This window comes from Notamacropus eugenii, chromosome 1, assembly GCF_028372415.1.
Source record: "Notamacropus eugenii isolate mMacEug1 chromosome 1, mMacEug1.pri_v2, whole genome shotgun sequence".
Lineage (NCBI taxonomy): Eukaryota > Metazoa > Chordata > Mammalia > Diprotodontia > Macropodidae > Notamacropus > Notamacropus eugenii.
Genome location: NC_092872.1, coordinates 420,607,121 through 420,628,590, shown reverse-complemented (window position 1 = coordinate 420,628,590; position 21,470 = coordinate 420,607,121). Strand labels below are relative to the sequence as shown.

General features: G+C 40.7%; 1 protein-coding gene across 2 annotated transcripts in view; it reads left to right on the top strand.

Moving 5' to 3' along the window:
• Positions 1-9,528, top strand: part of MTCL2 (microtubule crosslinking factor 2) — a 112,490-nt gene extending 102,962 nt beyond the window's left edge. For both annotated transcript variants that reach the window (XM_072631432.1, XM_072631431.1), the window contains 4 exons: positions 241-312; positions 1,548-1,618; positions 3,066-4,506; positions 9,248-9,528. In XM_072631432.1, coding sequence (XP_072487533.1) covers positions 241-312; positions 1,548-1,618; positions 3,066-4,506; positions 9,248-9,400 — 1,737 coding nt within the window. In that variant the 3' untranslated portion in view covers positions 9,401-9,528. The remainder of the gene's footprint in view (positions 1-240; positions 313-1,547; positions 1,619-3,065; positions 4,507-9,247) is intronic.
• Positions 9,529-21,470: the final 11,942 nt, after the last annotated feature.

Genomic DNA, 21,470 nt, shown 5'->3' with positions numbered 1-21,470 from the left:
TCATAGGATTATTCTGAGAATCATGAAATTGTAAAATTTAAAAGTGCCACACAAATATAAAGTATTATTTACACTCACATATTCCTTTGTCCCATAAGTCAATGGGAAGGATTTCTCTTAGAATCAACAGCAAAGATTAGTTTCTGGCAGGGAGAAGCAAATATCATTTTGAGAACAAGCAGGTGACTGTCCTCGAGCTTTGGCAACTGCAGAGCTAATTTGCATTCTGTTACTACCTAGCTGCAGAAGGGAGCTGATTCCTGGGCTTTGAAACACATTGAGATGGAAAAGCATGACAGCAGCTGGAAAGAGGTGAGTCAAGCTTTCTCAGTCAACATGCCAAGGTGATGACCCCAGGTCTCCTAGCTTACCAGCAGGGGGTAAAGAAGACAAAAGTTGCTGACTTGTCAGAGGGTTGACTGGAGCAACAGTTCATAAAAAAAGCTGGGAAAAGACAAGATAAAAATTCATTTCCTAGGATATTTGCTGCTCTCTATCCTGAACATACTCTGGACTTTGATGGGCATCCCAATCCACTACTGTCATAAACCCTATTTAGCTGCCCAAGCACATGCCAGTATCTTGAAGGAAATATTCAAGGTTTCACATTGATTCTTACAATAAGCATGTAGTATGGGATCTGAGTTCACTTCCCTTGGGCAAATCATTAAATTCTTGGATCAGTTTCCTCACCTAGGATGTGAGGAAGTTGGACAAAATAAGTTCTCTGGTCCTTCCAGCTGTAATGTTTTATGATTACATGTGAAGATATTTCCTCCATAGGAAAGAGGTAAACCTCCACACTTCTTCCCATTAATTGTTAACGTGGTTAAGTCTTCCAGCTTAAGCAATATTTAGGCTTTGTTTTAATGCCTTTATTAGCAACAATGAATGTGGACAGATAAGTGGAAAAAGCTGGAAGCCAGAACACCTGATTTTTTTTTATGCCTCTTTTTTATGTGTTCTTATACATCTAACCTGTTCTGGGCATCAGTTTACTTTTCTGTCAAATGAATCAAATTCTTGTGTTACTTAGGCAAGTTACTTAATTTCTCTAATCTAAGCCTCTATTTCCCCACATGCCAAAATACCATTAATAATCCCAACCCTTCCACCCTTCAATATTACAATGAGGATAAAAATGTTCTATCATATGTGAAAATGCAGTGAAAAGTATGAAGTTCCTATAGAAATGAAAGGAATTGTTGCACCAAGCCAATCTCAGATTTTTGTATTTTGAGGCTATGGAGTCAGAGGACCTAGGTTCAAATCACTAATGAGATTTCTAATGTTTGTTTCCTGTGTGACCCTGGACAAATAATTTAATCTTGCAGGGCTTCAGTTTCCTCATCTGTAAAACAAGGAGACTGAACTAGATGCCCTCTGTGTGAATGTGAAGTCCCTTCAGCTCTAAAGCTAAGATCCTAGGAAAGTGCTTTGAGGTCACAGAGGAAAGCACTGTGCTCATTCATACTGTGTTAATCACTTCACTTCACTTCTCCCTTCTGCCATGGTGACTAACCCATAACGTTCCTCTTCTCCTCCAGACCCTCAGTGAGAAGATACATGACAAAGAGACGATTTCTGAAGCTGATGCCAATGGAACCAACTTAAAGAGGTTAGGTGGCCTAGGTCCCTGGGGCTTGCTGTGCTCTGACCACCTACCCCCACAACTCCCAACCCATACCTTTCTTTTAATGCATATGCTATACATGCGTAGTCAAAAGTCATCCAGGAACCTAGGGCAGTCAGAAATCTTTGTGCCTTTTTAAAAAATATATATTTTTTAAATGAGAGGGGCCTTTGATAGCAAGAGAAACTAGGTTCCTCTTTATTTTGTTCCCTGCCACGCTCTTTCATCCCATTTGGGGGTCAAAGGAATCAGCATGCAGGCCTTGGAATTCATTTCTTCAACAATATAACCACCTACTGTCACTTGTCTGTCCCAGTGCTTAAGAAGTTTACAGTCTTATTTGCTTACAGCCAACAAACGCTGTAAGTGCCAAGTCAAAAATCATCCGATGCCAAAATGTATAGTTCAGTGGCCTTGCACTCATTCTTCTACACTAAAACTATCCTATTGTTTTTTTCCTTCATAAACATTTGTTAATTTGATTCTATATTCATATGACTGTACAGCTGCATAATGTCTTAAGCAGTCCCAAATGGCTCTTTGAGGTCCTGGCATAAACAATAGGTCTTACGGTCAATGAGGAGAGACAGAAACCATTATGTGAGTTGAACAAGTAGCATAAAGCTTCCTGCAAGGAAAATGAACCTTGAGCTAGGCCTTGAAAACACATAGGATTTGGATAGGTGCAAGCAGAGAGGAAAGTCTCTAAAGTTACAACAACATAAGTAAAGGTATGGAGGAGGAAATGATCCTGGCACGAGTAGAGGTCACTAAAGAAGATGTCTTGATGATAGAGGGTAAGAATCAGTTTAGTAGAATGGATAGAGTGCAGGACTTGTAGTCATTAAGAACTAGATCTAAATCTTACCTCCATAATGTACTAGCTGTGTGAACATGTACTCTGTGCCTCTGTTTCTTTCCCTATAAAATAAAGATAACAGCACCTATAGAACTTACTTTACACAGTTGTTAAGAAGCTTAAATGATATCATGTATGTAAAACTGTATATAAATGTCATCATGTACTGAGGGTCCTCCCAAAGAAAATGGGGGTGAAAATGAGGTGGGTTCAGAGTATAGAGATCTTCAAATGTAATCTAAGGGACTTGGCCTCAATATACTAGGCAGTGAATCCTTCCCATTTGCATATGGGATCTGATGTAGTAGCTAGAGCACCTAAGTCAGAGGATCTAGCTACAAATCCTGACTCTACTACTTACTCCTTATTTAACCTTGGGCAAGTCACTCAATCATTCTGGACCTAGTTTCCACATTGGCAAAATGATGTATTTCTATGAGATGATCTGTGAAATTCCTCTTATTGTGGTTTTATGATCCTATGTCCTCAAGTTTCCTCTTCCCACCTGTAAAATGGTCTCCAATCCATGGGCCCAAGTTTTGTTATGCTCATCATATCTTCTTCTCCCACCAGGACCAAATCTGTTTCTTCGATGTCTGAGTTTGAAAGTTTACTTGACTGTTCTCCTTACCTTCCGGGCAAATCAGCCAACATAGTGAATGAAACTTCTCGAGGCAAAAAGACTTCTCCAGCTCCATCTTTGCTGCCCAGTACACTGACGGATACTGCCACAGTGAACCCTGCCAGAATTGTCTTTGTGGACAATGAGCAGGCTAGCCCAGAAAAGGGGACCAAGGAGAAGCTTGGCCTCTCCCCTAAAGACTGCAACAGGAGAGGCACCCTGGCCTACCAAGATTGTGCCCAGAAGCAGATGCAGAGGAGCTACACAGCTCCTGACAAAACAGGCATCCGGATTTACTATAGCCCACCTGTGGCCCGTAGGCTAGGGGTCCCTCTGGTCCAGAGTAAAGAAGGGAAAATTCTCATTGAGCCTGGATTCCTCTTTACCATGGCCAAGCCCAAAGAGTCAGCAGAGTCAGAAGGCTTGGCTGAGAGTACATATGGCCGGTGGCTATGTAACTTCTCCAAACACCGGGAACTTTTGGACAGCAGCCCAGTCAGCAGTTCTGCAGCTCCTGTGCCCAACTTCCCCTCTGCCCTACATGACTTTGAGATGTCAGGCAACATGAGCGATGACATGAAAGAAATTACCAACTGTGTCCGCCAGGCCATCCGCTCTGGCTCTCTAGAGAGGAAGGTGAAAAGCATGTCAAGCCAGACTGTAGGGCTGACAAGTGTCGGCACCCAGACCATCCAGACAGTGAGTGTTGGTCTTCAGACTGACCTGCCTCGGGGAAGCCTGCATGGCAAGAGCTGGTCTCCCCGTAGCTCTTCTCTGGTATCTGTCCGAAGCAAACAGATATCCTCTTCACTGGAGAAGGTCCACTCTCGGATTGAAAGACCTTGTTGTTCTCCTAAATATGGGTCACCAAAGCTTCAGAGGAGATCTGTCTCCAAACTGGATAGCTCCAAGGACCGAAGTCTGTGGAATCTTCACCAGAGTAAGCAAAATGGATCAGCTTGGGCCAGGTCTACTACAACCCGAGACAGCCCAGTCTTAAGCAACATTAATGATGGACTATCTAGTTTGTTCAATGTAGTAGAGCACTCTGGGAGCACCGAGTCTATCTGGAAGCCAGGGAGCCAGGAGACCCGCACCAAACCAGAGACTCATAAGTATGGTATCGTGCAGGAGTTCTTTCGTAACGTGTGTGGCCGCTCACAGAGTCCCACTTCCGGGACAGAACGGAAAGAAGTAGTGGGAGATGAGTGCACCAAAAGGCCAGAGCCTCTTTCCCCAGCAAGTTACCACCAGTCTGAAGGAATTGCCAGGATTTTGAGCAAGAAAACTCCAAAGCTGAGCAGTTGTGAGGAGGTCAGGCCAGCTTTACTCTCCCAGGGGGGTAAGGATGGAACCCTTCGAGATCCAGATGGCAATTTGACTGTGGCTGAGGTAGGTATACGGGTTCTTTCCCTTCCTGTGAGAGTTAAGGTAGGGTATGATGGAGTGTTGCCATGCTAGGAGTCCTTGTTTTAAAACCTCAAAAACCTCAGATTGTGCATCTTACTCCTCTATTTCCATTTCCTTCCTTTTAGTGCTTTACCACCACTGCCATTTCTCCCCAAAGACCAATAAACTCTTATCTTCATTCCTAGAGAGAAATGTCACTCACACCCAAAGTTACCTGCATTTAAGAGGCACTTAGAAAGGGAAGCTATTTGTGGGTAGGAAGCCTCATACAAGGTTGATTGAGGGTAAAGGGGGACTTGGGAATCCCACTATCAAACTAGTCCATTCCACTTTTGAGTCACTGATTATTAGAAAATTTTTCCTTTCCTCAAGCCTAAATTTGGTTTTTTTTTACAGCTTTTACCCATCACTACTTGTTCTATTTTGTGGAGGACAAAGAGAATAGTTCTCATCCCTTTTCCTCATGCCAGTCCTAATATGGTTATAATCCCTGCCCCCTCATCATCTTCTTTCTTTCCAGGCTGAAAATCCACATGATTTTAATACACTTTACCTTCATGACTGCCCTGCTTTGGATATTCTCCAGCTTACCACTGTGTTCCCTAAAATATGATATCTGGAAGTAATACAATACTCTAGGTTTGGTATAACTAGAGTAGAATACAACAATATTATAGCCTACACAATGCTAGATACTATGCCTCTTTTAATGTCACTTAAGACTCTCTTCAAGTCAAACTGCTCTCGCCACATTTCTGGTATCTTGTACTAGTGAAATTGATTTTTTGAACCTAAGTGTCAAACTTTGCATTTGTCCTTATTAAAGTCCATTCTATCAAATCTGACCCAGTATTGTAGTTTGTCAGTATATTTTTGAATCCTCATTTTTTCCATCATCTCTCCTCTCTGATCCATCCTTCACATTGCTGCCAATTTGACATTCTTAAAGTATAAGTTTGACCACGTCACTCCACTCTTCAAGAAGCTTCTCAGAGTCCCTATTGTCTCTAAGATAAAATAGGAACATTCTTGTTCGGCATTAAAATGCCCTTTACAATTCCTTCTCAGACTCATTTCATTTGTACCTTTATACCCAAATGGCCTGCTTTCTGTTCCATGCACACAACATTCCACTGCCTTCCCTATTCTTTTGTGTTGTCTCTATTCCCAGCATGTTCTCCCTCCTCACCTCTATCTCTTAGAATATCTTCCTTCCTTCAAGTATTGCCTCCTTCATAAGACCTTTCCTGAGTCCTCTAACTATCTCCCTACCACCACCAATGATAACATTTACTCATTTGTGCATGTTTTATCCTCAACAAGAATTTAAGTTCCTTGAGGAACTGTTTCATTTTTTTCTTTGTATGTCCAGGACTTAGCACAGTTCCTTGTTACATAAATGCTAACTGAATTGAACTGAAATTTTCTAAGTCATTCATTCATTGAAAAGTTTACTAAATTAGTGCAGACCTAAACATATATCCTGAGGCACTCTAGTAGATTTCCTTTTAGTCTGGAATCAAATTTGTATTTGACCATTGAACCATTTCCAAATTTCACTAACTGTACTATAGCATTTCCCTGATCTCTACCAGTCTAAAATAAATTATTATTCTGATAAGGCCTATTCTTGTTGAAACCATTCTGGTTCTTTGTGACTACCCAGTCCTTTTATAGATGTTTACTGAATGTCTGTTTTCTTAACATTTTTTTGTATAATTTATCCCATTGGAAGTTTGGTGAAACCTAAGGACCCCTTCTCAGAATGATTTAAATAATGAAATAACAAAGCAAACCAATTATACTAAAATACAGTTATCAAAATATTTTTAAAAACAAATTCACAGACCCTAGGTTAAGAACTCTTGACCTAGAATTTTTCCAGGAATCAGAATCAAACTTATTAGCCTTAAATTCACAGATTATCTTCTCCATTTTGAAAAATCAGACATTTTTCAATCTCAAATCCTACAGTAGCTTTTCCCTTCAAAGATCGTTGTATGTGACATATGCCAATTCTTTATGTAATTGAGAATGCAGTTCATCGTTTTGTTGCATTTGTATCCCCAGTGCCTAGCCCAGTATCTGATGCAAGGCAGATTAATAAATGCTTGTTGACTTATTGATTAGACCTGTTGACTTTAAATTATTAAAGAACCTAGGTAGTCTCTTATTATCTACTTATTATAATATCAATTCTCTAATAACTATTTTTGTTCTGTCATTTCTAGTCCAAATATCACTCTCCTTAGAAGAAAAAGCAAAAGTTGAGCGGTCCAAACATGTCTGTCACAGTTATCATAAGTACCTATTGTCCTAGGCACTTTGAATTGGGGTTCAATCTCTCCTTTGTTGCCCCTACCTTTTATCCGTATTATAGCTTTTAAAAAGAGAGGCCCCATGTCAGAATGAAGAGAGAACTAGTTCTAGCATCATACTGGCTATGTAACCCTGGATACATTTATTTAACCTCTAAGCCCCCAGGCAATTTTCAAAGACTATAAATTGCAGAAAAATTACCAGTATGCATTGGAAGAAGTTTCCTCACTTGGACTTTATCACAAGTTTACAAACTTCTGAGTGTCTCCAGTGCTAGTCATCCTACATTGTAGCCATTCAATAGTATCTAGCTTAGTGAAAATAAAGTCAAATTTCTCTCTCCTGTTTTCATTTCAGCTGAAAGCCCATTCTATTAAATTTGCAAATGTCTAGCCTTGAGTAGACAGAAACCTGTCCATTCCTATATTTTAAGCTGTGGTCCAGAAATCCACATCCCTGTTTTCTGACATGATTTCTTAACCATCTAGTCACTTCCTAAATATGCTTTTTTCTTCAGAATACCTTACTTTTAGTGAGTATCTGTGATGAAAACACTACTTACCCAAGTTTTTGTAATCTTTAGCAATACTCTATAGGTTCTTTCTAGCCATACTGTCTGTGTTCACATGAATTACTAGTGATAACTAGAGGTCACCCTGTTAACCTGCTGGATGACCTTAATCAAATCCTTTTCTCTCTCTGGACCACAGTATTCATTCTGGTGAAATAAGGTTATGTCTCTATGCTTTCTTCTAGCTTTGTCATTCTGTGATTCTATGATCTTTCTCTACTGTGGAAATACAGGACTTTCTTTTTTTTTCTTCTTTTCAACCAGCAAGCATTTATTTTCTCTCCTATCTCATATGGGAGGAAAAAAGAAAAAAAGCCTTGTAACAAATATTATTAGGCAAGAAAAACAAATTTCCATGTTGTTCATGTCCAAAAAATATGACTCATTCTGTATCTTGAATACATCACCTCTCAGTCAGGAGATGAGTAGCATACATAATCAGCTGCCCCTTGAAATTAAAATTGGTCATTGTTGCCATCAAAAGTCTTATGTCTTTCTAAGTTCTTTTTAACCATATTGTTTTTATAAGTTGCTGTACTGGATCTGCTCACTTCACACCACATGAGTTTATGTAAGTCTTCCCAGGTTTCTCTCAAACTGTCTTTTTTTTTTTTATATTTCTTAAAGTAAAATATCTTATGTTACATTCATATACCATAATTTTTTCAGTCATTCCCCAATTAATGGGCATTTCCAATTCTTTTCTATGGCAAAAGGAGCTGCTATAAACATTTTTGTACATTTGGGTCCTATCCCTTTTTGATCTCTTTGGGATATACACTGACCAATGGTATCACCATGTATTCACAATTTAGTAATTTTTTTAGCAATAGTTCCAAATTACTAGAACAATAAATAAGCAAAACAAAAACAAATACGATTACATCAAGAAATGCAGAAAAAGTTTTTTTAAAATAAACTATAACACTCTTTTCTCTAATTTAAAAAAAAAAATTCACACCAGAAAACATAGTAGGAATAAATGGACCTTCCTAAACATAGTAAGTAGAATCTATCTAAAAACCAAGAGCTAACGATTATATGTAATGGGGATAAACTTGTTGCCTTTATAATAAGAACAGGGTAAAGCAAAAATGTTCAGTGTCACCACTACTATTTGATATCATGCACTCCATAGCAATAAGAAAAAAAAATCGAGATAAGCATGGGCAAAAAAGGAACAAATTATTGCTTTTTGCAGATAATATGATGGTATACTTAAAGAATACTAGAGAGTGAATTAAAAGTTAAATGAAACTAATTTTAGCAAAGCTGTAGAATATTAAATAACCAAAGGATGTACTTGAGAGTCTACCTACTACGACACACAGGAACTCTAGGTATACAACTATAAATCATTCTTTAAATACAGATCTAAATAATTAAAGAAATATTTGCTCATAAGTAAGTTCTGGCATTATATATTAAAAATGGCAATACTCCCTATATTTATTTATTGCCATACTAAACTACCAAATGATTATTTTATAGAGATAGGAAAAATTATAATGAAATTCATCTGGAAGGCAAAAAGTTCAAGACTCTCAAAAGAAGAGCTAGACCAATTCACAGCTCCACTAACAATGCATTGATGTGGCATTTAGGTACCTTCTTAGTATATTAGAGGCAGAGTCAATGTCATAAACTCAATATACATTTTTCCCTTCAAAATCTCCCTCAAATCCTCCACTCATATCTAGATTCTATTTCTAATTGCCTTACAGACCAGATCCATAACCTTTACCCCCAAAGGATCCTGGCAGGTCACCCTATCATCAGTACACTCAGGCTCATCTCTTAATTACAGCTAACTTTCTACCTTCCCTTCCACAGGATGCTATGTGTGACTGCAGTGCTCAGTCTCTGACCTCCTGCTTTGCTCGGCCTTCCCGATCCATCACCAGGCACTCTCCCTCTAAATGCAGACTACATCCCCCTGAAACCATCCGGGGAGGGGAAGAGAGGACAGCTTCTTCCAGTGAATGATCATGCTGCCAAGGGACAGAACAGCAACACTCCCCTTGTCCCATCCCACCCCTCAGCCAACAGGTGTTGTGAGAAGCCAAATCTCCAGTGACTCATTAAGCAGATCTGGATCAGCTGATAAGAGGCAACAGGGCCCAGAGGGGTCCCACAGCCAGTACATCTGTCTCCTAAACACCACCTTGCCTTGGAAGGAGGATTTAAGAAGCAGATGTTGCATCAAAGCCTGGAAGCCTATGGAATAGGTTCCAAGGGGAACAAATGCAAGCGATCCCTTTTGCATCAATCAACAGGGATATCGGCTGATCAGGTCACTATACTCCAACCTTCAGATGAGAAGACAGGGAATGAGGGAGATCAAAGTTAAGTGTTGGAACATCGCTACTAGGAATCTTCTCTGGGGGCCTCTTCTAGGGTGCTAAGGGAGTAGCAGGAACTTTTTGCTCAGTTTAAATGTTTTTCTTAGGATACCTAACAGGGAGGTATCCTTTGGAGACTACAGACATCCCAAACAGGCAGCCACAGTAAGCTATTCCCAATGTGATTTTGAGACGAGATTTCAATAGCCTAAGTCTTAAAACTTAAACTTCAGAGAGATGCTTTTCCCCTGTAATCTTCCACAGTATCAGGAAGATTTCCTTTTAGACAACAGCCAAGCCAGAAGGCACTGACAGTGCCTGGCTACCTGTGGGGTAAAAGGCCAGAGGCTTTAACAAGAAATCTGGTTGTACCAAATGGATGACATTGTGTATCTCCATTACCATGCACTGCAGTTCAAACACCCAGTGTTGAGAGATGAGCTCCATCCATCAGGACAACCCAACGAAGTCTTTGTAATACATAACAGGTAGATTCTGGCAATACCACATAATGATGAACTAGACTTGGGCTTCTACTCTGAGGCCCAACATAATCGCTTCCTTCTTCTCACATTTCTTACCCCCTGGCTCTTGCTGCCCTGGATTTCTGTGACTCTCCATGGAGTATGATAGGGTAGCCAGCCACCTTGAGGAGTCTGGATCTTCATATCTTAGAAGTAAGGGGTTTTGCATCCCCCATCTTTGGCAGCTCACGTCCAACAATGATGTAGAGAAAAACTAATACCAGACTTGTGGAAGCTAGGGTCAGGGAATGTAGGCCTCGGGATCTGGGTACACTTACAAGAAGCAGGGAACCACCAATCTAGCAGAGATTTTTAATTGTCTTTGAAGCATTTGGACATCATTGGCTTGAATCCTTGCTCTTTCTTCAGACATCCTAGAGTGGTAGCAGCCTCAATACTATGTTTACGTCAAGCAGTCAAAAGCAATGATATTCCTGCTAAACAACCTTGGTGGACAGTTTAGTTGACCTAGCCAGAGAGGAGTTAGCAAAACTGCTGTCACCTGGACTATGGGGCAGAAAGACTCCAGAGCCTTCTCCTGAGGCCCTGACACATGATACTGTTGTACTTTCCTGACTATAAATATTTAAGGTAGTTTATATTATTTTAATAATTTAATTCATCCCCAGATCCCTAGAGTAATTTATTGAGGATTGAGAGGTATCCTGTTCATCAGGACACAGGGCAACATGGTGTTCCCATTGAAATGTTGAAATGTTAGGGAAGTTAAGGGAGATACAAGGCAGTTCAGCAGTTGAACACTGGTTTCCTTATCCATATCCAGATACCCACTTGGCACAGCTGAAATCTCAGAATGCTCAAATATCATTTCCAAATGATATGAATTAATTGCTTTGGATTCAGAACCCAGATTCTTATTCACAGGCAACAGTTGTACTGGATCTTACATCCCAGTATCCCTTTCCTGAGTTCCTATTGACAAGGATACAAGGATTGGGCTGATTCCACCATTTCCCATACATTTCCCATTTCAATTTTCAATTTTTCCTCCTACTTTTTTATGAGCCAAACATAGGTCCCTGAGCCTCAGCCAAGCTTGGTGATCCCTGAGATTTCCAACCAATGTACTCAGTGGTAAACTAGACTGAACCCAGAGAGTGTTTAATGCAGCTTTGCACATAGATTTTAAAATGTCTACTAACCTCCCTAAATTTTCACCAGCCTGTCCATATTTAGCCTTAATGTCTAGTAGCACATTCACTGCCTCCTAAGGATCTTCCCCTAGTCACATACTGACCATTTTTTCTACCTCCCCACCCACTTGAGTCATTTCATGTCTTTCAAGCCATCTTCCCCTATAGCTTATGTATCTATCTGTATGATCAGTCCCAAGTTTCCTTAATGGGTTGGAAATCCCCAGGATGGTGGGAAGTGGCTCAGTGCCATTCTACCTGTGTAAAATAGGCTTTTAGGAGCTACCAAGTCTCATTTGGGGGGGGAGGCTACTTTTCAGGGGATTTCTGGCAGCCTTAACTGGCCACTCTAACCAGACTCTTGAGTAGGAGAGCAGCCTTGTTTACTTTCATTTGCTCCTGCTGGTTATGAGGCCAACTTGGAAATGTGCTGTAATGTTCACATCCAGTGGCAGTCCAAGCCCTTCTAGACCTGACAGAGGGCAGGACACAAAATCGACTTCTCTCCAGCTGAGTGGTTAGATAAACTGCCTAGGAGAGCTGAAAGGAGTCAGTCTCCAATGTGATCCCTCCCTAGGGAGCATCTGGTGCCAACGTACCGTGTTCACCTTAGTTCTGGTGTGCGCGTGCGCACGCACGCACGCACACACACACACACACACACACACACACACACACACAGAGCTCTGTTCTTCCTGATTGTGACCCAGAGTGGTTGTGAAATTTTCCACCTGGCTTAAACTGCAAAGAAAGAACTAAGAAAGCAGTAAATTCAGATCTGACAAGATTTCCATCATGGAGCAACAACTTGTTTCTTTTCTTTTGAGCATCTAAATAGACTTGAAAATGTTCCTCTGAACCCCAGGCAATCCTGCTCAACCCTACTGAGTGCTTTCTAGTAAGTTATCTCAAGTCATTAGTCTCCATTCCCTTTTGGCTGAATGTTGGTGATGTTGATATTATTAACTTAACTTGTTCTTCATGCTGTGGTCTGAAATGATGTTGGAAAGGTTCAGTGTTCCACATTAAGTGGCAGGGAGGGTATGTTGTATGGAGAAATACTGCCATCTCAGAGAGGACTCTTACTGAAAAATCAAAAGGGATCCTTTGGGGCAAAATCCAAATCCTAACACACAGAATAAGAAAATTCAATAGACAGTCTTCATGGGATGAGGCCTGGATCAAATGAGGGGATTTCATCATTCCATTGCACTGTGGCTGGGCTAACTATTTGGGGGTGAAGCACTGCAGGTGGAAAGATACCAGATGCCTTCTACACAACCCCCCTCAGGTGGCACAGGGGCCCAGGGGTATCCAGATACCATTTGGGAGCACTTGGCCCTTGGTAGGGGTGGGGTGGGGGTGGCTCCACAGCTCTTAAACATGTCACCAAGAAACCCCTACCAACTCCATGAACAGATGGAGACCTGAGAATAAAGGAATACCAACCCCAGCCAATTTGCCTTACCATCCCAAGGAGCATGGGAAGAGAGAAGCCTTGGCCCCTCTCCTCTGCCAGCCCAGCTCCAAGTAAACAACTCCTTCCTCCTCCACATGAGAGAGGTTTTGAAATCTGATTTTTAGTGTAATACTCTTTTCTATTTCTTGCATGCAGTTGTACATGATCATTTATTGTTCTAATGGAAACCTCTGGACAGTGGGTTTTTAAAGGGGTTAAAAATATTACATGTAAATACTGACTAGGTTTTGTTTCTAGCATTTTAATTTGTAACTAGGGTTTTTTGTTTGGGGTTTTTTTATTTTAAAGAATCTACTATTTTGGAATGTTGTTTCTCTCTCTTTTTTTTTTCCAAATGCCTTTAAGTATTGTTAACATTCCCAAGGCAGAGAAACTGCCTAATTGTGGGTGGGTGGGTGTACCCATACAGATTGTGGAACCATAGAACTAAGAGCTTTTATTCTCCTCTCCCCCATCCCTCATCCTAACTTCTCCCACCAAATTCCCTCATTTTGAGTACTTCTTCACCCTCTGCCTGCTTGGTTTTACCAAGCCATGCCTTTATAGTACCGGGTTTTCAATTGGATATAGCTTTTGGAAACTTTAGGAATGAAGTTGGGAGTCCCTTTGTGAAATCCTTTCTGTTAATGTGTGGTTTTCTCATTTTTCCTTGCCTGCTGATAAAAACAGATCACAGACATTACCAAGAAGAGTGGGGAAAATGAGAAAATAATTTACATACTTGAAACTAAATATGAACCAATATTGTAACATTCATTTCTCCTGCCCGTCATACCTCCTAATGTCACTCAGATTTTAGCATTGGTTTCTACCATTAACACTGCCTACCCACTTAGGCCACAAAAGCTGACTCCATTTCTACCAGGGCCCCCTCTTCCAAAGTTTTAATCTACTCTTTGATGAGCATCCCACCAGTGGCTGACCATTTTCAAACATTTCTTCTAGCAGGTCTGACTTTCCCAGTAAGAAACCATCCCTAGAGTATGTCAGTTCATTGATGTGTTCTTAATAGCTGTTTAAGACATTTGTCTCCTCCCCTTACTGTCCTATCCTCACAGTCTTTGAGAGGGCAAAAAGTCTGGTCATTTTCTTCCTATTATTTGTCTCCAATTTCCTTATCATTGCCCCAAATGTCCTCACCCTCTTGTGGCTCGTACACCATTTACTTCCTCTCCTGACTTATCTAATTCTGTCCCACTTAGTCCCAATTCTCCAGAACCCTTCTCCTCTGTTAATAATAATAGTTCACATTTAAATAGTGTTTTAAGCTTTTACAAAGTGTTTTCCTTATAACAATCCTGTGAAATAAAGTAAATATGATTACTTCCATTTTACAGAGTGACTTACTCAGAGTCACACAGCAAGTAAATATGGGAGCTGGGATTCATGCCTAAGTCTCCTAACTTCCTCTGCACTATACTGTTTTCTATCAATCCACAACTACCTACTTTTTATCCACTGCTGTACCTCTGTATACTCATAGTAGGAACCCTTTTCTGTGCAGAGGCCCTAAACCACTGTCTGTATTCCCTACCCCAGACATAAAAGCACATAGTCCTGAGTCCCTTTCCTTTCTACATGAAGGCTGATAGGATACAATTCAATTACCTATAACAAACATTCATTAAACATCTACTGTATAGAAGACTGTATGTCAACAGAGTTATATTTAGAAAGGCTATGTTAAGTGGTGATATCATTGTTATACATGCTGTGTACCACAAGGTATCTTGTGCATAAAGTTGACATAATGTGCATATGTATGCCGTGACTTGCTTTTTGCATCACACCATTCATCCAACTGAAGTGCCCAAACCCCCTTTATTTCTGTCCCACTTTCTCTGTTTGTACCCCAAACCAACTGTTTAACGAGTGCTTATTGTCAGAATCTCAATTTCACTAGTTCTACTTGTTGTACACTCATCCTATATATCTCTCCACCCCCACCTCACCTCAGCTCAACCTTCCCTAACCCCTGCTCAACCATCTACGCAGCTAAATTGTTAGCATGGAACCCTTTTGCTTGAACATACATAATACCCCCCAGTAGACTTGTCCTATGTACTTATCTCACACAGAATATGAATACGAACAGTCATACACAAAATATGTACCCAGGAACTTGACCCACAGCAGATATGCTACACTCCAGCAAATTCACAAAACATACACAGTACCTTCTAACACAGGAGTGTTATTAAGTGGATTTGTTCTGTGAAGTTTGGATTCAGTAAAAGGGGACTCGAGGACCTAAAGGGCCTCGAGGCCAAAGGCTCGCCACCCCTGTTCTAACATAATAAACTTAGAAATAGTTATATTCTTCAAGTGTCTGTGCACACTCCACATAGTAAGTATGTACATATACACAATCATTAGAATTATTATTACAGAGTAGAAAAATTACTCGTGAAGAATTTAAAGGTCACCAACTCCTATTCCCTTCACTAATCAAACCTTCAGATTATAAAAAAATTCCCTTGGAGTCTTGATTTCTATAGACACATGTATTAGGGTCATGAAGCAGAGGGTTCATCCTACCTTGGCTGAATGAGTCCCTACTTCTCTCCAGTTCTCCTAGAATCCGTGTCTCCCAGGAAGGGTATCCCTACCAGGCCGTAGTTGCTAGAGGTAACGATTCAGTAGAACTTTTGCTCCAAGTATTAGAATCTAGTGTTTTCTTAACACAAACCAGAGAAACACGTTAGAAATCTTGGTGTCCCCAAACTCAAAGCCCTGTATAGAAATGTTCAACTCCTGTCTGCAATCTGAGCTTCTCCAGTGGTCAGGATGAGGGAAGGTCCTCTAACCACCACAGGATTCCCTCAGTAACTCTGCTTTCAGGGTCCTTTTATAAGTGGTCCCTGAGAACCCCTGTCAATTAGGGAAAAGGAGATAAAAGCTTTAGTGTCTATTCTCACCCTTTTCAAGGCTTTCCTTCTCATCTTGCTACATATCTTACCAGGTTTACCTTCTCATCTTGCTACATATCTTACCAGGTTTACCTTCCATGCCCTCCTGCTCCATTTTCAGCTAGAGAGCTGAACTAAGACAAATACCTAAACAAATTCAAGAACCCCTCCCCAATTCCATGTTTGTGTATATGTGTGTGTGAGATTTCATACATACATACACACACACGCTATATATTTTTAACTGAAACAGTATTTAAAACATCCAGAAAACCCCCTACTCTATGAAAAAATCTAAAACCAGAAATGAAACTGCTTAATCTATAAAATTTCTATTCATCCCACATCAAAATTTCTATTTAATGAAATATTATCTCCTTCATTTTACATGTGAGGAAACAGGCATGGGGCAAGGGGGGGGTTGATTTGCCCAAGGTAACAAAGCCAGTAAATAGCAAAACCTGGTCTCCTGATTTCAAGGCCAGCAGTCTCTCTAAACCTGTTTCCTGATCTATAAAATTAAGATAATAGTTCCCTACCTGCCCCACAGGACTGTGAGAAAAACACTTTGGATACTTCATACCACTGTATCAATGTGATCTACTATTATCATTACCTTTGGACTGACACAATATGTCATCTGGGTTAAGTTCCTACTTCTATCTAACCATACATCTGAATCTAAATCGCTTCTTTCTCTTTCTCCTCATGAAGACAGTGTCTCTTCCAAAGTGACCCTGATCCAACTTCTATTTAGCCTCCCTTTTTAGGTCCCACATACCACTCTACAGTGCAGATTCATCTTTGAAGTACCTCAGACGGACTTCCCCCCTACAGTATCTGCAGGCCAGCTTCCTCTCCCCCAATCCCTAGATTTCCCCAAACCATGTACACCAAGATCCCTAAGCATCTTCTGAAGCATTTCCACATCGAGCATCCATCCCCCTTTGTCTTCTACTCCCCAAGATCCACTTTTGGAAGTGCCTGAGCTACGAAATCTATTTCCTTCCCCAGTTTCATCACATCAAAAGATCCTTCTTGTGATTTGCTAAGCATAAGTACTCCCTTCCCCAATGCAAATCACAGCCTCTTTGCACCTTAGTTAATAATTTCATGAGTACTGTGGCCAAAAATACTTATCATCAGGTAACTAACTTTCCTGTGACAAATCTTTCTGAACTAAGCTGATCATCATTTGACAGACATGCGGTCCCCTTCTCCAAATATTTACTCCGTCTTTGCAGCATAGTTAAGACCTGCTAGAGCTTGTCTTCCCTTGGAATCCCCTTTCAGAACTCTTATTCACTTCCACATTGCAATTTGTAAAATTAATTTGACTTTTGCTTCTGGGTCCCTGTCCCCCTCCTTTGGCATGTTATTTATTTATTTATTTAGTTTCTATGGGCATTGAAATCTGCTTCCTTTCCATCTTAGGTCAGGCTGGACTAGACCAACCTAGAAAAACTACTGATTGGATTTTACTTAAGTATGTCCAACCTCAGCTGCAGCACTGCCAAGACTACTCCCTAACCTTGATGTGACCTGCAAATCATTGTGTTCAGGGCTTATACTTTCCATGAAGATATTTTAGGAGCTGAACTGGGGACTCCTAACCTATTCCTGCTCTCCCTGCCTCCTAGTAGCTCTACCGTGGTGTGTACAGGACTCAAATTCAATTCTAAGGCTGTCAGATTCTCATTTTCATCTCTAAGTCTCCTTCTTACATTCTGGGCTAAAGAGCAAGAAGCTCCTTAACAATTTCATTTGGAGACCAGGTCCTTCCCCAGATGTTTGGTGAATCTATATATCCAGGTCCTACATACCTATGACTCCCACTACCTGAAGTACCTTTCCTATCACCTCTGGACAATCCCACCATTCCTTATCCCTCCCACCCCCCTTCTGTGTTCCTAGCTCCCATCTTTTTATCTTTTTCACAGCTTATGTATTCTTCTTCATATCCTTTTTCGATCATTTCTCAAGTTTCCTTCTTCTCTTCCTTGATTGTGCCATTTCTTCCTCTTCCCGTGCAGGAGTGTCCTTAAGCAAAAATCTGGAAGGTATTTCCAGGGTCCCTTCATGTTGGCTCCTGGAAGCCTTTTGATCTCCTCCTATATCCCCTCCCATGCCTCATTCTTGCAGGACTTTGCTCACAGCTAAATGTCATCAACATTCTGATAATGTGATCACTGATTAAGGTTTATTGATTACTCCTGCCAAGAGTATTCAAAATTCAAAAGAATTAATTTTAATAGTGATATTTTTTCAAGCATCTATAGGTAATTAGAAAGCTATTCTCAGTCAGGGGATTGTGTCAGGATCCCATTAAACCACATCACACAGAAGGTCGGCCTGCAAAAATCAACCTGTCCCCAGCCTAGGAAAGAGTCTCTGTCTTTACACATCTCAATATGGATTTCTTAGCTCCTTCTTTCTCTTTTCCTCCTAGCTCTGCTTATTATTAATAGCTAAAGTCTTGAAGAAAGGGCATTTGGCATTTCTCTTAATGGTCTCAAAGAAGGAGATGAAATGATCAATGTCAGTGGTGCCCAAAGATATTTCTTTAGTTCCTTAAGAAAATATTCTGAGCTGGCTCCTACCACTGATAGCCAAAGTTTAGGCTAGTAGGTGCTGCATTCCATAGCAAAAAGGGCCAAGTTAGAGCCAGCAGGGAACTGGAAAGAAGAGGGCAGCCCTGGGCAAAAAGGGAAGATCCAAATCAAAAGTCACTAGTATGCCACTACGTGATGTATTTTGAATGGAATGACCATTATAACAGTTTGTAAAACAGCATGGTAAAATATAATAGGCAGAGCATTGAACCTAGAAATCAAGAAACCTAGGTTCTAAGTACCAGTCCTATCAATAATTCATTGTGTTCAAGGTCTTAGGCAAATCTCTTTTCCTCTGTGGGCCTCAAGTTCTTCATCTGTAAAATAAGAAGTCTGAACTATGTAATCTATCACTGAGAACCCACAAAATGCTAAGATTCAATGATAGATTTGATAATCTCTCTGCAGTCCCAGAGCATCCATCATATTTGCATATGTTCCCGTTGGGATTAACACAGGGAACAGAATAGGGTGCTCCTGGCTCAAACTTCTACCTTTGCTATAGGTCCAATGTGCTCCTCCAGTCTGTGCCTTAGTTTACCTGTCTGCAAAATTAGGGATACTTCCCAGTATCACCAGAGGATTGTAAGAATTAATGATTGAGATTAGGGGAACATGTGGGAAAAAAGGTTCAGAAGTCTCCCTGAGGTCAAGGATTTTTCATAATTTGAGATTCCTCTAGAAACCTGACTATCCTTAACCTTAGGTTAGCAGAGAACATCATACACAGCTAGGATGGTAACATTGGTTTTGTCAAATTGAAGTTTGACAGTGGTGCTTTTGGAGAAGAAAAAAAATGCACCAGAGGAATAGTAGACACAAGACACAGGGAGCTTTGGATGCATGTTTCCCAGGACTGGTTTTCAAGGTAATAGAAGTGATAATTAATGGCCAATTGATTTGTTGAAGAACATTTATCAGAAGAGACAGTTCCAAAGGCTTAATTTTCAGGTGTTTTCCCTGATACCTGAGAACAATGGGACCTCACTTCTGCATATTATCAACCACTGAAACAGGTTCTTGGCATCTTCCTGCACAGGGCCTTATGGAAAGGTTAATGGAACAGCACTTTCCACAGCACAAATCTGTCTAGGGAATCAAGTACAATCTTAGGAAGCAGTGTGGAGATTGCCAACTCTGAGATCAGATGAAAGACATACAAAAATTTCTGGACCCTGCTTGACTATAGCACTTAGCAGTACTAATCTCATGAGTTGTATACATGCCTTCAAATACCACACATGGGGACAACATGATAGAGACAGGATGTGGAAAATTCTAGAGGTTGGAGCTTGTCCTCATGTTCTCAAAGACTTTGAAAAGATTCTAAGGTGCCAACAATGATGGGCTTGGGAGACTTAACTGACCTGGGGTCTTTGTAGCTTCCTTACCCTAGACACTGGCTGAATTCTGGCTTGAGATCGCTCTCTCCTGTCTGATCAAAGACTATTCTAGAAAGGATAGGTGAGACTAGGAGAGAGGCAGGGCAAATCTGGAGAGGAAAGGTACTAGTTGAGGACTAGGGAAGTACAGGGATCAGTAGGATCTCTGTGGGATTATTTTTTGTTAAGTATCTCTCCTTTGCCAGGGCTCTCAAATCTCTACCATGTGCCCTGGTCAGTTGAAAGAAACTCAAACTCAATCCCTGGTCTAATTTATTCTTCACATCCTCCCAGGAGACCCTGTGAGATATTTTAGATTGTTGCCAAAAATGGCTCAAGAAACCTCATTTTGGGTTTGATACTGCCTCATCTCATTCAGGATCCACTCTCTACCAGCAGATACTGTGAAACTGCCTTTCTGAGTTCAGCCGAGGAAAAAACAAGATTCAGCTTCAGTCTCTTTCCCTTTTAGAACGTATGGTCAAGAGAAGTTCTTGCCCCTCATGGGAAAGTTCCCTGGGTGGAGGGGGAAAGGACTGGAGCATCTTCCTATTTAGCTGTTTCCTGTAACAATGAGCATTCCAAGTTGAAATGCTCTCTCCTCTGACTCATGTGTTGAAAGGTTTCTTTCCCAGGACCAGATGCTATGATGACCATGTTCTAATCTACCAGCTGTCCCTTCTCCCTGTTTCTTATTTCATACATTGGAATTGCTGTACAGTGTATACTTACGAAGGGTTTTTAATGGTCGTAGATCTGAAATAAAGTCTGTCACAAGAGATGTTTCGGTGAACTCTGCCTCCACTGTCTCTTCCTGATCATTGAGCTATTTTGAAACCCTACTGCTCTCTTTATGAGTGAGGGCCTGAGATGCTACTGTTGCATAGTCTGCTACCAACAGCTACCCTTGCCTGATAACTGCTCATCTAAATTAAGAAGGGAAAAGAAAGTTGTCCTAAAAATGCAAGTATAAGGTAGAAAGGAATCTCAGAGATTATCTAGTCCAAAGAAGAATCTCCACAACAAATGATCATGAGACCTTTGCTTGAAGACTCCAGTGACAGGCAACTAATTAGCTCACTAGGCAGTATGTTCAAATTTTGTAAAGTTTGAATTGGTGGGAAGTTTTATCCTTATATTGTGTATTGAACTGAAATCTACAGTAAAAAAAATCTCAAAGTTGGTATGCACTTTGATTTCCCTAAATTTCCTTTCAAGCCCCAAGGGAAACTAGGTCTTTATCTTCTGGGGCCTCCTTCTGTTTGAAAAGGGCTACGGCTATACTTGAAGTCAGCAGTGAGATGCAACAAAAACTCAAAACTGTCTGAAGGCTGCATTAATAGCATTTGACCAACATTTACCATGCACCTCCTATGAATATACATGCTTTATATCACTTACATACTTTATATCCTGGGCATATAAAGATGACCTGCCCCTCAAAAAACACACAAAGGGAGTCACTACTCTGAAGGAACTCTCCACATTTTATTGAGGGTGCCTAAGTTAAATGAAAAGTAATTTCTAGAGGAACAAAGTATTAATCACTGGATCAGGACTAAGAAGGGCCTCACAAAGTGTCTGAGCTGGAAGTGCCTCAGAGGCTACCTAGGCCAGCCCTCTAAAACTTACCCAACAAAAGTCATTCAGCTG